At 53.2% G+C, this 16,191-nt stretch overlaps 2 protein-coding genes across 13 annotated transcripts in view; both read right to left on the bottom strand.

The window, feature by feature from the left end:
• Positions 1 to 2,817, bottom strand: part of MKNK1 (MAPK interacting serine/threonine kinase 1) — a 42,544-nt gene extending 39,727 nt beyond the window's left edge. For 3 of the 11 annotated variants that reach the window (XM_059043004.2, XM_067008300.1, XM_059043033.2), the window contains exon 1: positions 2,647 to 2,801. The gene's annotated coding sequence lies outside the window, so the exon portion shown is untranslated. Of the gene's footprint in view, positions 1 to 2,646 lie in introns of all 11 variants that reach the window. The other 8 variants (XM_059043015.2, XM_067008305.1, XM_067008296.1 and 5 more) reach the window with 6 other exon arrangements.
• A 2,734-nt stretch (positions 2,818 to 5,551) lies between these two features.
• Positions 5,552 to 14,346, bottom strand: MOB3C (MOB kinase activator 3C). 2 transcript variants are annotated; one of them, XM_059043352.2, is made up of 4 exons: positions 14,161 to 14,346; positions 10,160 to 10,628; positions 7,914 to 8,116; positions 5,552 to 7,589 (listed from the first exon to the last, which is right to left on the bottom strand). In XM_059043352.2, the coding sequence occupies exons 2-4, from the start codon at positions 10,575 to 10,577 to the stop codon at positions 7,560 to 7,562; spliced, it is 651 nt and encodes a 216-aa protein (XP_058899335.1). In that variant the 5' UTR covers positions 10,578 to 10,628; positions 14,161 to 14,346; the 3' UTR covers positions 5,552 to 7,559. The 2 variants fall into 2 exon arrangements, with proteins under 2 accessions (XP_058899335.1, XP_058899344.1); XM_059043361.2 differs by having other exon boundaries at positions 14,157 to 14,319.
• Positions 14,347 to 16,191: the final 1,845 nt, after the last annotated feature.

Here is a 16,191-nt window from a genome sequence, read left to right as displayed (position 1 = left end):
TAAAAAGCGCTTAAAACAGTATCTGCCGCATAGTAAGTACTCAATAAATGTTAGAATTTTATTATAATGTAGTAGACTGGAAAAAACAGAGTCAGGACTTTTCACTTCTGGTACTATCTCCACCACTGACTGATGTCTTGTCCAATCTTGATCAAGTCCTTTCCCCTCTCTGGGCCTCTTCCCATCTGTAAAACTGAAGTAGAACCAGATGGTTCCCAAGCTCCTTCTACCTTCAACGAGGTATATTTTTCTATGATCAACAAAGAGCCTTCTGTTCCAGATGCTGAAGCTGTTGGCAAGGAAAAATTGTAGCTGCTGGTTCCCAGAGAAGAGCGGCCAAGACCAAGGCAAGGCCAGGACAACTGATTAGTAAACCACCTGTGCACCTTCCCCTGTGTGAACTATAACACATTCAGTGCAGGTTCCTGAAGAGAGCACCACCTCCCTGCCAACAAAACTCACAGCAAAGGCAAGACAAGAGCCTGAAAACACTAGCAGCAATGAAGAATCCTGCCTTGTGCAGAATTCCTGCACTTTCTTACCTTTGATGCCTGTAATTAGGGCACCATCAATCTAAACTAGGGCCCTCCTTAGGCACAAAGAGAAGGAAGAACACAAAGGCCCACTCTGAACATGAAAGCTTGTAAAACAAAGACCAAAGCAAGTAAATAAAAAATGTCACTGACTCATTCGACTGAACACACTGCAGAGGCCTACTATGTGCTAGGCAAAGGAGGTATGAAACAGACATGACCCCTTTCCACCAATGTAGTCAGAGTACATATGGGGTGACACATCCCATAGCAGACTGTAATAAGAGCTATATTTGAGGTGTAGCCTCTGCTACAGAAGATGGGAAGGGGGCAACTAATCCAGTAGGGGGGACCAGAGAAGCTTCAGTGACAAGCTACATGAGACACAGGCCTTGAAAGATGGGGAGGTGGGAACCTCAGGAAGACGTAATATAGACAAAGGAACATGCAGGGAGTACCTGAGAAAAAAAAAAAAACTAGTTTATTTTGCCTGGGCCACAGGGTGCAGGTCTGGGAGAAGAAAGGGAAACAGGGAAGGAAAGAGATTTGGGAACAGATTATGGAGGAACTCATCCACGAGGCTGAAGAGTCCAAAGTCTATATGGCAGGCAATGAGGCCCACCAAGGTTTCTGAGCAGAGATATAACATGATGAGAACACTGTCTCAGGAAGATCACATGGGCACCCATGAAAAGGATGCAAAAGGAACCAGATTACTAGATTATTATGGGAAACTTCATAAGTATGTGCCAGAATCCAATAGCTCCTGTTCACAGAGCTTCTCACTGCCCAGGTTCAGCTTCATGTAATCTGAGTTTAAGAGGTGTTCCCTTGCCAGGCCCTTTAACCGTCAAAATCTGCTAGCATAACAGGCCTTCCAGACAAAGTCAAAAACCAATTAACCCTATGGATCACAGAACAGGAAGAGATGATGTGGGAGAAGTTGGGGAGGGAGCACCAAAGTCTCCACCTGGCCCAGCTCCACATAAAAAACCAACCCTGGATCTCTTTACATCACTTCCAACCAAGCCTTCTTTACAGGGGCTGAAGCTAAGTACAGTGGGGCTGAAAGCACTTGGTCAGAGGCTGAGGATCTAGTGAAACAATATATATGAAATGCCCAGCACAGTGCTGGGCACGTGGGCACTGGTCAGTAAGCACTGACCCAACCTGCAAGGTCAGTTCCACCTATAAATACCACTGAGGCTTCAGACCGAAGGCACCTTAACTCTTCCCCCAAGGCCTCTCTAAAGTACCCCAGTCCAAAATGACCTAATTCCTAGATATCACACCCATTTCATGCGCCAAATATTCAGCACCCAATTCATGACAGGTGCCATACAAGGTGACTCATGTAATCCCATTCAACCTTCACAATGACTCTCCTAAACTCTTTTTATACAGGAGAAACTAAAGCTCTGAGAGGGGAGATGACTTTCCCGAGAACACACAGCTAGGAAGTGGCAGAGGTGAGATCTGAACCCAGGCCTGACCCAAACTCAAGCACTTCCAACACTTCAATCCTGTTACCAGCGATGGCCTCTGATCTGCTACTGACCATCTGACAGGTAGCCTGGAAACTCCCTAAGGAGAGAGACGGTACCTGACACTATTCTCTCTCCTCACTGTACAGCGACCCACTTATGTTAGGAGCTTTTAAATGAAAACATCTAACTTTAAAATAATGGAGTACACAGATATGATAAATTCCTCACATGAAAAACTATTCATGACGTTGGACTTCCTGAGCCCTGAGCCCAGCCATATAGCCCGATAGGGACTGAGTCTCAAGCTGGCCCTAGGCTGAGCTCCGACCTCAGACACCTGTCAAAACCCAAGCCCCGACCCTAGGCACAGGCTGAGCCCGGACCGGAAACACACGCTGCACCCAGAGCTCGTCCCAGACGGAGCCCAGCCAAAGGAGAGCCCTAAAGAAGTGTCCCCTTCGGCTGTCCCCGCCCCCTCCCCCGCCCCCCGCAGCAGAATCTGGTCGTGACCTCGGGCCGTTCTGAAAGCCCCGACTGCTCCGTCCCAGGCACACGACTCATTCACAAACCCACCCCGCTCCCCGCACCATTTCACTGGCAGGGAAACCTCGTTGTCTGGGCTTTACCTCAGCTGACTCCCGGAAGGGCCGGTCGCGCACACCAAGCCAGCAGCTCGCTCAGCCAAGAACACGGAAGAAGCTATACTAGCCTCGAGGGGTGGGCCCGACGGCGTGCAGGGAGGAGCTGCGCCTGCACCCTGATGGCTACGCCCAGCGAGTGTGGGGGCTAAGCAAACTGCGCAGGCGTGACGGGTGAAGGGCGGGGAGGTTGCTGGGATGGGGGCGGGGCTTAGCTCCTTCTGGCGGTGCCTTTCCTGAGTGGAAGTCGGGAAACCCGGGAAGCGCCAGGAGGGAGGAGGCCTGGCAGTAGCAGGTATAATTATATTTACCGAGCGCTTCTGCATGCCGGGAAGGAATTTTTAAAATCCCTTTTACATATGGGGAAATGCTGCCAGTCATTTTAAAAACGAGAACGAATTCTGTAAAATTTCTTAAAAGGTTTGCGTGCCTGTAATTTCACCGTGAGAGTTTCTCCCTGAGTAAAGTATTACCCCCAGTGGGTAATGGTGGTTTAAAATGAAAAACGTAAAAAGTTCATTTCTTGCAGAAAACCACCTGCAAATAAATTAATATTTCAACCAACCCCCGACCCTCCCCCAGGCTGCAAGTGTGATGAGGGAGTGAGAGTGCTGATTTGAGGTTAAGTCAGGCCCTAACTGAGTGTTTCCTCCGTTGTGAAATGGAAGTAAACATCCCTTCCCTGCCTGTCTCAGGATTGCTGTGAGGGTCTGGTGAGCAATGCTCGTGAAAGAGCCTCTTGGACTTCCTTCCCATCATCCACCCGACAAATGTTCGTTCCTTTCCCCTTCTGGGCTCAGTCTTCTCATCTGTATGATGGAAGAAGGTCTGGAGGTCTGGAACAATAGGGAACAGTCAAGCCTTTGCTAGATTTCCCAGTCTGGGTGACGGCTGGAGGTGGGGCGGGCTCTCCCAAGCTTCTGTATTAAGTAAGTCACTTCCAGAATCTCTCAGTTCAACCTGAAAGCCCCTGTGTAAGTTGACCTCTCCCACCATCGCCTTCCAGGCCCATCCAAGCTTCAAATCCTCAGAGGCCGCGCTGGCCTGTTCCCATCTCTGTTCCCTGAATGTCTCAATAGTTAGATGATCCTGTCATTCAGGTCCGTGTTCCAACCCAGGTTCTCAAAATTGCTGTGTTCCCTGCGTGGCAACCAAGTTCAGTTAACAGCAGAGATGAGGGCTCTGGGCGGCTCAGAGGAGGAACGGCTTAAGGAAGGGCTCCCCAAATCAGATGGAGCTCCAGCCATGCCTGTGGCTCCCTTCACCACACACTCCACACAGCTCCTGATGGTGGGGCAGTGGGAGTGGCAGCAGGAAACTTCCAAGAGGCTGCAGTGTTCCTGGGGGCCAAGGGTGGTGGGGCATCCTTTACTCAGCAGGTGAATGCTCTGCTCCAAGGTGGGGAGAATGGCTGGGCAGCTAGGCTGCAGACGGCTTTGTTTTCCTGTTGGCTCAAGATCTGTAAAAATATTTGGAGCAGGGAATGAGGAAGTGAGCCAAACTAGCCCTCTACCTTCAATACATTGCCTCTCCCAGGATCCTCTCCTGCCCAGTTTTGCCCTATGGGGGGCTCTTTTCTCTGTGTAGCTGAGGCCTCAGCTCTCTCTTTTATCTTCTCCTTTCTCTGTCTAGTCCTCTCCAAGCATCCCTCTCTGAATTTCTCAAAGTAGTTTTGTGAGGGCTTCCTGATGTATTCAGACATTCTCACGTAAGGTGCAGGCGTTGGCCACACAGTTCTGAGATAAGTCTACGCTCATATCATATATTCCAGAACAACTATGATCCCAGAGCCTGAAGTTTCTAAGAGTCTAAGCTGTCTAGTAATTGAGGAAGTAGTGCATGACCTGTCATAGGAGGTATGCAAGCAGAGCCACCTTTTAGAATGCTGGACTGGGGCCTCCTCTGGTAAGCCAGAAGAAGGGGCTGCAGAGTGCAGGGCCTTACAGATCCTACAGCAATGAAAGGAGGGATACCGGGCACCAGGAAGGGAGCTAGGCAACTAGCCAAAGAAAAACGATTCAACAAGCTATTATATGTCAAGCATCTAGAGCTGTACCTAACACATAGTATTAGTTATTATTGTGAATGATCCACAGACTGTAATGAAGGAGCTTAGAGATCAGTAAGTCCCTCACTCCCCCACCTGATCATGAAATACATGCCAGGGTACCTTGGGGGCTGGGCTGGGACTGTAACTCAGGTCTCTGTCTCCCAGGAGAGGCACTGCACAAAGCTGGGCTGTCTCCTTCTCAGGTAGAAGGAAGAGCTCTAGGTGGGCCTTTGCTGACTCTTAAGAACCAAGCTGGTTTTCAACTCTTGGCTGGGCAGTTGAGGGTAAGGGGCAGTGGACTGATGGCAAGACCTGCGCTAAGAGCGTCAGGTGTCTCCTGGGGAGGAAGCTCAGGAGTCAGCCCCATGTCTTGCCACCACTTGGAGCTCTAGCCAGCACCTGACAGACAGCCTTCTTTTGAGAAGTGTTTCCTCTGCTGTGATTACAGTTAGGGCTGTATCTCTGCCCTGTACCTTAATCCATTAGCTCCAATAAACCACCCAGATTAAGGGGGTGGAGTGAGAGTAGCCAGTGCCAGGTGACCTGAGCTGAAACAAGGAAAGACTTTCCCAAGAGACTGTGTTCCCCAAAGGTAAGGGCCAGCCCTCCCCACTCTGAGGTTCCTAGCCTAACCCAGGAATTCTGGGTCTAGGATTCTCAGAGCCCTGGGAAAACCTTGGTGACTCCACCCTGGGGAGCTGGGCCAGACATGACCACATCAGCCAGCCCTCCACATGGCCCAGCATCTCAGGACAAAAAGCCCTCCCTGCCCCATTCTGGCCCAGTTCCTTCCACAGCCTGCCCAGGAGCCATGTGGCACCCAGACCACAGCTTCCCACCGGAGCCTTTAGTTTGCCTCCTTTATTTTACCAAAAATAACAACAATAAAATTTCCCTCTGTTTCACAAAAAAATACATCCCCCGCCCCCTGCCGCGTAATCAGCACTGGCCATAGCCTTAGACTCCATCTTCCAATCCACAGTCCTCCTTGGCAGAATCTTTGACACACGCCCCGCCCCCCACCGCCCCCCTCACACCAGAGCTTCTGGCAAAGCTGCTGGGCCAGTGCTTCCCTCGGGAACTTCTCTGAAGGCAGCTGTCCCAGGTCCAGCTGGCTGGACCCAGGAGCCCCATCTGCTTCCCCAGAGATCTGGCAGCTGCGGGGCCATGGAGAGGGGCATGATTTTGGAGGTTTGGCTCAGCAGACAACCCCAGCAGACCACAGGGGTGGTGGAGCACTCTGGCATCAGGCTAGAAATCCTTGCTCAAAGCAGGAACAGCTGTATCCTGGAGAAAGGCGGTCAAACCCTCCTTTGGAGTGCATCTCATCTCCCTGGGTAGCAATCCACAGGCCAGGGGTGGGAGTTAGAACCCCTGGTTTCCACTCCAGCTCCACAAAAGCTTTGCTGGGAGGCCTTGGACAGTTTCTCCCGCCTCTCCTTTGGCTTGTTTCCTCCCATGTACATGGATGATTCTGTGAGTGAGACTGGATGATCCTCAGATTCCTTCTGGCTCTCCATCCTGGCCCCCCAGCCTGGAGTCTCCAGGAGAGGAGGGCCTTGTCCCTGCCTCAGTTTCCCCACCTGTGGGTCTGGTCGCAGGGCTGGGCATGGCAGTGCTGAGTAATAAGTGCTGGATGAACATGCCAGTTTCTCTGTGGATCGGTGATCTCTATGCTCTGAGATCCAACCAGCTGTAATGTTTCAGGGATGGTTGGGAAGGAGGTGGCAGGTAGTTGCAGGATGGGGGCTCTCCAAGCCTGGAAGAGTCCATTCACAGCTATGTGGTCCTCAATGTCCCAGGCGGGAAATAAGGCTCCGGAGCTTCCCAATTCAATCTCACTAGCTTTGTGGGTTGGAGGATTATCTTGTGCTGGGCTTCAGAGTCTCACAACCACATCTGGAGATTCAGGAAGCTAGACTGGAGTATATGATTCTTGATTTAAGGACTGGGGATCTTTGTGGACGTGAAGAATCACCCCTGACGCCCATGAGGCTATCTATAATCAGGCCTCCTGGAGGCAGAGGGGTGAGGGAAATGACAGCTCTTGGGCATCTCTAGCTGAGCAAATCAGAACCTATGGTGGGCCAGGATTTTAGTCAGGGCAGGGCCCCCCTTCCTACCTCCCCCCATCCGTAGCTCCCCAGAACTCATGCTGATGGAAGATGGTAGCCTGGAAAATTCAAACATGGAGCTACATCTACAACCACAGTTCGTGCACTTACACACATAGTCAGACACACCAAATGGGAAGACTGACTTGTCATCATTCCTAAGTGGTCATGGTCCGATGGCCCTAATCCCTACTTCCTTCCTTCCTTCCTCCCTTCCATCCATCCATTCATCCATCCATCAATTTACCTAACATTTATGGAGGGCCTGCTATGTGCCAGGAACAGTCTAAGGCAGGTAGCTCTCACAGACACACCCCACAGCCAAAATCATACACATACACACTGATATACACATGCCATCCGTGTCCACTCACACACAGGCTGCTCATGCTCTTGCATCTTTCTTGCCATCACTTCAGCCACACCCACGTTCCCCAAACAGGCTTGGCAACCACCGTGGAAGGGTCAAGTGTCAGAGCAGACTAGACTTCATGCTAAGGGTTTAGCTGCTCCTTTTTACCTGTCTGCCCACCTTTAAGCTCTTCTCTGCTCCACTCACAAACAGTCAGGGGGACATGTGGGCAGACTCCTGAGAACCAGAAGTGCAGGGGCTTTGGGTGTGTGGAGGGGCCCCAGGGCCTTCAGGTCCCTCTGCTACCAGACTTCTGAGGGTCCCCTCCCTGGCCACTCTGTGTTCAGATGGTCCATCTGATGGGCAACAAGGTCCAGGTCTGGGCTCAGTGACAGATCCGCTCTGTCATCTCCCTCTGCAGAGACACAAGGTGGGGAGGGGTCGGTCAGAGCTCAACCTGCCAGGCAGCCCGTTTCCAAACCACAGGGCCCGGCTACTCTTCTGCCTGAGCCTGGCCCCTTCCCGCCACCACCGCCTCCCAACTCCAGGCTGCAGATCTGTGTTTGTAAACTGATACTTGAATGAAGTCGCTATTAAAGTACAAAATCCATTGTTAAATGAATTGCGGTCCCCTAACATACCCACTTGGATATTGGATTTTCTTAAAGCAGGTAGCCTTCGGATCTGAAAACTCAGAGGCTAGCCCTGGTGGGGGAGGGCAGTGGGGGCTTGGCCTCACCAGTGGCTCCAGCTCCCGCTGGTCCACCAGGCTGAACTCGCGGATGAAGTAATAGAAGTGCTTGTAACAGGTGTTGACATGCGCCTCGGCCCCCATGCTGAGAATGCTGTCGAAGTGGTGGATGTAGACATGCACAAAGACGCGGAAGAGGCGGGTCAGGATCTTGGTGCAGACCTGCTGGAAGTTCTTGGGGAAGGGAACTCCTAGGGGGCGGGATGGGCAGATATGGGGCATCAGCAATCTGATGATGAAACTCTGCCCAACCCTGTCCTCCCCCACAAAGGCAGCCTTCGCCCAAGATGGCCTCTTCCCTAGCACACTTCCCTGTGGGAAACAGAGATCAAGGTTTGCTTTCTCCCATACTTTCCTTTTTAATGAAGCACTGTGCCTCTCCTCTGCTGAAATACAAATCATCTTCTGATTTTCCCATCACCCTGAACAGGACTCTGCAACTTTGTTGGGTCACTGACCAACCCGTAGACTATAATGGAAGTTATGCCAAAGCTCTCCCTAGAAACATGTGCATCTGTAGGTGCTCGCACACAACACCCTTGGATGCAATTCCAAGGGGAGTTCATCAATATCCGGGGTCCATTTTTAAAAATACGGGCCTTCAGGATTGAGTCCTAACTTCCCAGCATGGCGCCTGCTCAAGGCCTTTCATGATCTGATCCTGACCTGCCTCTCCAGCCCTACCGACTCCTTCCCCTTCGCAACATTCACACGGCAAGCCCCAGATGCCAATCCTGAGAATTACTAAATCTTCATGAACAAGTTTATATATCTCTCAGTCCTTCAAATAGTCAATAAGACTCACAAGAACCTTCCATCTGTGAGCCAGGCCCTGTGCTGGGTCCTTTGCACCTTTAGCCTGGTATGATAATGGGTATGGCAGCCATTCTAGATATGATAAAACAGAGGTGCATAAATGTGGAACCACTTGCCCAAAGCCACACAACTATTAATTAGTACAGACTGGAGGCAGGATTCAAGCCCTCTTTGCACTGCACTGCAGCACCCCTCAGGGATAAATGCCACAGACTCTGCCAGAGACAAGGTCCAGGACCTGTGAAAAAGGCACAATTTCTGTATAGTCCCCCATGCTCACGGTGGAGATCTTGGTGGCTACTCCCTCTTCTCTGCTGTGGCAGAGGCACCTGGGATCTCACAGGCCTGGGGGTGAAGGCTAGAAGGGAACAAGCTGTCAGACACAGTCCCACACTGACTCACCCCACTCCACAAGGTCCTTCCCCTTCCTCACTGCTCTCGGGTGGGGCTGAGCCCTGTCTCCCTGTGAGCTCTTCCAGGCCCAGCCCAGGTCCCTCAGACTTGTCCTATCCATCTAGACGTGGGGCCCTGGGCCTCAAGAGACCTGAGCTGGTTCTGAGTCCCTCCTGATTCAGTGCACTGTCCCTCTCTCGGCCTGTTTCCTCTCATGTGAAATGAAGATACCCATGTTGGACATGATAGTACAGGAAATGGAAGGCCACCGACTGGGGGGTGGGGCATAGGCACTGATTTGTGACTCAAGGCCCTCAGCATTCAACTTCTCCCCTCCAGGCCTGACCACCCTGTCCCACCCATCTCTGATTCCCATAGCCTTAACACAGATGAACAGGAGGCCAGGTGGGGTGGGGCTGCTATGATGAACACAGGGTCATGTCTGTTCAGCTCCTGAGCCAATACCATCTCTTGCTGCCCTTGGGTGGGGAAGCCGGGCTAGGATGACATCATTCATCTCCTCTCCCCACCCTTACCTGCCCAGGCTGCCCAGCTGAGAAAAGAAAAGGCTCCATGGATTGGGCTTGACAAGGGAAAATTCTGCCTTCAGAGCCCACTGAGGAGGAGATACTGTCTCGCCCCCATGGGGCCCCACCCCCTTCCCTTTCCTGGGGCCAGGAGTCAGAGGGGACTCCCAGGAGGCAGCAAGCCAGATCAGCCCAAGCAGGGCGACCTGCTAGGAGCACCATGAGGCACTTGTTCTGGAAGGTTTTGAGAATCATAGTGGTCTTGCCAGTGTGTTCCCTGGAGGGACACTCAAGCTTCAGACAAAAAGAGGCCCCAAACTGGGAGCCAGGCAGCCCTAGCTCAAGATGCCTGATCTTGAGCAGACACGATCTCCCTGAGCCTCTGTTTCCTCTTCTACAACATGGCTGTATCAAGCTAAATGCCTCATCTGCGCGATGGGCCCCGCTGGCTCCCTTCCTCCCTAGCCAGGCCTGACCTGCCTGCCAGGCGGCACTCACCCACGCGCGTGGGAAAGACATCCTCGTCGTTGATGAGGCCCTCAATCCAGTCCATGAGCAATGCCATGTAGCGCGGCGCCGAGAGCTTGGCTGGCCGCCGGTACTGGCGCTCGTCCTGCCAGCGGTACTCGTAGCGGGGCCCGCCGGCCATGACCGGGCAGCTGGTCTCGCTGCAGCGCTCGGCCATGGTACCGTAGATGAGGTTGATGCGGTTGAAGAAGTCCACCACATGCACGGCGATCCAGTCGTCGATATTCTCTCCCGGTGGCAGCCTCACCACACTGCGCAGGTCCAGACCCGACTTGAGCGACGCCTGCGCCTTCTTATACAGCTCAAAGCGCTGTGTGCCCGGCTCGAAGCGCTTCCGCGGCCTGAACGTCTTGTCCTTGGCGAACACCTGCTTCAGGCACAGCGCCATGGCCAGGATGGGCCGAGGGCCAGGGGTCCAGGGGCAGGCCCTGCGGATGCCCTGCCAGGGCCAAGGTCATGGGGGAGCATGGTGGTCAGGTCCTTACCAAATGGGCTTGACATCCCAACACATTTCCCTCCCACCTCTCGGCTTTTGGCCTGGAATTCTCTTCCTGGAATCTAAATCCTCCTCATCCCTACGGTCCAGCATCCTGCCCTATTTCTAGATACCCTAGCTCCCCCTGCCAAGCGTCCACAGCCCTCCCAACTTGTTTAGTTTCCTCTCCATTTTTATTGTGTCTCAGAGAGCGCTGGGCCTGGGCTCCAGACAGGTGCTCCTCAGACTTGCTGTGAACCACTAGAGAGCTGGCAGAGGCTTCCTGCAGGCAGAGGCCCCTGCAGGAGGCAGGGGCCTGGACAAGATGACCTCTGGGGATCCCATGGGCTAGTTGGTAGAGCGTGGGAGAGCCGGCCTGCATTGTCCTGGGGGTAGGGGGAGAGCCCCCGCCCTCCACTTCCTCTGAGATATTCCGCAGTCCATCCGGCCACCGGGGATTCCCAGGGAGCAGGAGGGACTTTTCTACCAAAAATGTACTTTCCTTTTATTACCCTGAAAGGAAAGAGCTCTCATATGGCCAGCTGGGTGGCCTCTGAGTGTGGCTGCAGGCACTGAAGGGAGGGGGAGGTGGCAGGTCTAGAAGGGCACTACTTCCTCCAGCAGTGGCTGAAGATCCTTCCTCCCAAGCTAGCCTCCTCCAGACTGAAACACAAACCAGAACAGCCGGTGGCCCCTCCCACTGCACCTGACATTCAGTAGACATTCCTAGAGCACATACTATGTGCCTGGCACTGGAAGGTAGGAAAATGCAGTCAAATCACCAAGCTGGGCACATCCAGAATTCAGAAGGATTTGCTTTGCCTCTTAGAATTGAAGGATCTCAGTCTCCAAACAGACTCTGGGGACAGTGATAAGAGCCCCAGGCTTTGAGGCTGGAGACCTGGGTTCTAGTCTCATCCACCACTGCTGGGTGACCCCTACAGCAGGCATGGATTGGACCATGCAACTTCCTTGGTCACTCACAGGCCAAGTTCCTGGGACTTCCAGGGTAGTCACCTCATCTCCCCTGTGAGTGTGTGAGCTCTTGGGAAATGCAAAGCCAAGTACCCACTGGAATTTAGCCACATGAGCACTGATCCTGACCCCAGACTGAGCACTAAGGCTGAGTGTAGGCTAAACACTGAGCTTTTTGGCTGCAGGCTGAACTCTGACCTGGCCCTGACCCTGGTGAATTTGAGTCCTGGACTCTAACCCTAGACTGAGGCTTCAATACAGCCACAAAGCCTGGCCTTGACCTCAGAGCTGACACTGGAGTATTTTCCTTTTTCACATCTCTAGAAATACTGGGACAGGTTTGGGGAAGGGAGGGTGGGAACAAGGTGACAATTGGGTATAACCAAAGGTACATGTGGGTCATCATGTCAGACAAGCTAGTAGAGAAGTCTAAAGCATACAACACACAGGCCAAGAAGGGGAAGTCAGGTAAAATGAGAGGAGTTTGGAGAGTAGGGGCAGGTCTCCCAGCAGGATCTTGTCCTCTTGAAAAAAACTCAAAGATGTGGCAGGTCATCCATCCCCTACCCCTCAACTTCTCACCCAAAGAAGTCCCCAGTGTGGGACTTCCTGATCCAAGAGGAGATTTCCATGCTTGAATTGCAGCCTGCATTCTAAACTCTGCTTGGGGCAGGAGCTTCCAAAATCATTCACATTGCAATTAGGTTGGGTCCCTGGGCTCTCCACCTTTGCACAGCCCCCCTCAGTGACAGCTACCCACAGACCCTCACCCTGGCATTCAACACCACCTCACCCTAGCTTTCCTGCCTCTCCTCCCTACAGAAACCACCCTGGGCTTCTTCCTGATCCCTGAACACACCCCCAACTCCTGCTTCTGTGTGTTTTCTTACACTGGTCCCTTGGCTTGACTCACACTGTCAGGTTGAATGCTACCTCCTCCCACCGCCCCTCTACTGAACCCAGATCTCTTTGTCCTTAGGTGGAGATGACTCTTTGGCCATTTGGTCCACCACCAGCCCCACCCCCCAGCCTCGGTCAGGGCCTGGCACATAGCAGGTGCTCAGGCTTTAAGGAAAGCTCAAAATCAAGAATCATAGGGTTGAAATAGCCCTGAGAAATCAACTGGCCCAACCCACTTCTTGTACGGATGGGGAAACTGAAGCCCAGTAAGGGGACTTGAGGAGACTGCATTCGCACAGCAAGTTACAGGCAGGGGATCCCCAATGGCAGAACTGGACACTGGGATAAGGTGGGGCATGACAACTGGTAAAGGGCCATTTTCCTGCACCGGCTGGTCGCTGTTCTGGTGGAGATAAGGGGAAAGGAGGGGAGTGGAGGGAAAGGGGAAGCATGTTCCCATCAACTAGACCAACCTAATTCCTGTTCCCCCAGCACACTGAGCCTTCCCCACACCCCACAGCAACTTTGGTGTCCTAACCAGTGAGCTAGAGTCTCACCTTCCTGCTGCAGAATTTCAAGGCCTGGGTCTTTCCCCAGAAAAATGAAAGCTTGGGGGTGGGGGGATGGATAGATGCCCTTGTATCCATGCCACTTGTTTGTCTTCACTTCCCACTCCCATCCCTTTACTGAGTTTCTAACTCTCACAGAATCTCTGTCCCCTCCCTGAACTTGCGAACCACGGCCATTCCCCTTCTTGGCCCCCATTTCCTAACTCTGGATGTCTTTTCACTCCTAAAGTGTCTAGTGATGGCTCGCTCCCTGGGTGAGCATCTGGGTTTCCCAAATGAGGACCACAGAGGGGCCCTGCCTGCTTCTGATGCTCAGCCACACCTACCACTCCCCCAGGCCTGACCCAGAATCTTGGCCCCAGTCTGAAACCAGAATCCAGCCTTGAGTAGTGCGTGTGTGTGTGTGTGTGTGTGTGTGTTGTGTGTGTGTGCGTGGTGTGTGTTGGTGTGTGTGTTGTGTGTGTGCGGTGTATGTGTGTGAGTGTGTGTTGGTGTGTGTGTGTTGGTGTGTGTGGTGTACGTGTGGTGTGTGTGTTGCTGTGTGTGTTGCTGTGTGGGGTGTGTGTGGGGTGTGTGTGCGTGGTGTGTGTGTGTTGGTGTGTGGGGGTGTGTGTGTGTATGGGTGGGTGGGGGTTGGTGTGTTGGGGGTGGGGGCAGGCGGGAGGGCTAAGGGCAGAGATCCAAGAGAAAAGTAGAGGCGAGGACTCCCAGCTCTTCCCCGCAGCGCTCGGCCACCTACAGACCACTCCTGGCCTCTCCCAGGACCCCTGACGCCCCTCCCTCCCCAGCCCAGCCGCTAGGACAGACGGGTCGTAGGACCCAGAGGAGCATGCCTGAAATTTCCGCCTCAGAAGACACGCCCTCCTCAACCAACTCGCCTCAACCCCAGCCCGACTTTCCAGCTCAGAGCTTCGGACCCGGACTGAGGGCTGTGGCCAGCCTGCTCGGGCACAGGTCGCCTCGGGATGGTGCCACGCCGGGACGGCCCAGAAATGAAAGTGGAAACGAGGCTGGGCCGTGTGCGCGGCGGGGCGCGAGGGGCACTCACTCACGGGGTCCGCCGGGTGGGCTAGCGAGAGTTCGGTCTGGCTGCGAGGTCACATCCCCAGCAGGCGATCCCCTCCTTTTGCTCGTCGCCGGCCGCGCCGGTCCTCTATCCCGTCTGCTTGCCGAGCCCGCGTCGCCCTCCCGCCCCCAGGCGACGCCAACTCCGCCCCGGCCCTCCCTGCCCGGCCACGCTGCGGCCCGGGGGCGGGGAAGGGGCGGGGAGAGGGGACCCCCCCAACCCCAATACCCCCGCCTTTCCGGAGAGTCTGTACGCTCCCCCAGCTTCCCAGGGGCAAAGGATTCTAAGAGCTGGCCCTCTCAGGAGGGGTAAGGAGGCAGCCTCAACTTCTTCGACTGTAAAATGGGGACAAGCCCAGCTTCTGTCTGGAGCTGGATAATGGTGGTTTCCTTGCCCTCCTAGAATCTTCTGTGTCTCGCTTGTCCCTGAGTCGAGATCACTATGCACTCCCATACCCTCAGCTCCTGGCATAGTGCCTGGCACATAGCAGGCACTTAGTGAATGAATGCCTTGGGTACAATGAGCTGAGTCCCTTACCCCAGCACTGAAAGGACTGGCCCTCAAGAGTGCTCAAATCACAGACTTTCACCTCCCCCACCAGGGCTGGGGTCTTGGCTCAGGCTGGGCAGATTCTCCTCACTCTTGGGCGGAAGTCACCCCGTTTCCCCCCACCACATTTTTCTTCCAGCTGTTCCCACTTTGGGATATCTTCTTTCCTTCCTTTCTTCCAGCCAAATCCAAAGCCTTCAAGACCTGATTTGCTTTTGCTACTTTTCTACTTGGGTTCTTCCCCTGAGGGCAGACAAATATTCTGCAGCAGCACAAAATGCACACGGTGCACCCCAGGCCCAGGGACCAGTTGGCTGGCTCTGCCCTAGGGTGGTAGGGAAGGTTCGAGGCCTTCTAGGGTGGGAGAGCCAAGGCAGACAGATGGGCTACAGAAGTCACCTTGGAGGGGTATGAGAGGTGAGCAGGCAGGGATAAGGGAGAGCTCGAGGCAGGAGATGGGAATTTACATGGCACAGAAGCCCCACTGGGCTCCCCTTGTGTCTGGATCTACTGCTTGCTTGATAGCATGAGAACACACTGGATCCTTAAAAATCTTAGCTCATAGAACTGAAGATTCTTTCTTTTGTTGAATACCTATTTTTATCCCAGTCTAAAGCTCTCTTTTTTTTTTTTTTTTGATGTCTGAGTCTTAACTCAGCCCCAGATCCTCTATAGGCCAACATTTGTATGCTCTAGTGTATGCAGAAGGAATTCAAACCTAGTCCTTCATTTGTTTGATATCCTAATTAATACCATTTATTGAGCATGGCTCAATAAATGCACTGAGAGCAGGGGATCAGGTGACGGAGCTGATCCAGTTGCTGACTTCAGGTGCTGACAGGTCAGCTGGGGGGTCAACACACAGAGATAACACAAGGTCAGAGCTTAGTCATCCAGTTGTAAGAACACGGTTATGGACTGACAGCGAGCACTTGGCAAGTGTGGAGTTATCGATGTGAAACACATGGAATACCCAAAGTGCGTGCTTTGAGGAGAGTTTAAAGAAAGCAGTGTTTAGAAGTATAGTCAGGGTGTAGGGAAACCACAGGGATAGCATATCACCAAAGGACTAGTAGCCCTTTGCTGTCTATCCTAGGCTGGAGGGTGGGGTAAAAGTGGGAGCCATGAGGATGGTACTACTGACCAGAGCTGTGGCCTGAGCTCGAGGGACAAACCCAGCCCACAGCAATCATACTGCAAAGGACTGGGGGTAAAAAGGGGCCCCACTTCCCTCCCTCTGATTCCTGGCAAGATTTCCCCATTGGCAAATCCTACCAGAAGCCAAGGACAAGGGAACCAGTTGATGCAGCCCATAGAGGTCAGCCTCCTGTGACCTAGAGCTTGGAGGAGGAGGTTGGAGTGCATCTGGAGGGGCAGCGGAAGATACTCAGCACATGGGCCCAAGGACTTTGACTTCATAAAGGAAGTAGAAACTGCTTGTGCTTTCCTTATTCAGTTCTAAATATTT

The sequence above is a fragment of the Kogia breviceps genome, chromosome 1 (genome assembly GCF_026419965.1).
Source record: "Kogia breviceps isolate mKogBre1 chromosome 1, mKogBre1 haplotype 1, whole genome shotgun sequence".
Classification (NCBI taxonomy): domain Eukaryota; kingdom Metazoa; phylum Chordata; class Mammalia; order Artiodactyla; family Physeteridae; genus Kogia; species Kogia breviceps.
Note: the sequence above shows the minus strand (reverse complement) of the source record. Positions and strands in the feature narration are given on the sequence as shown.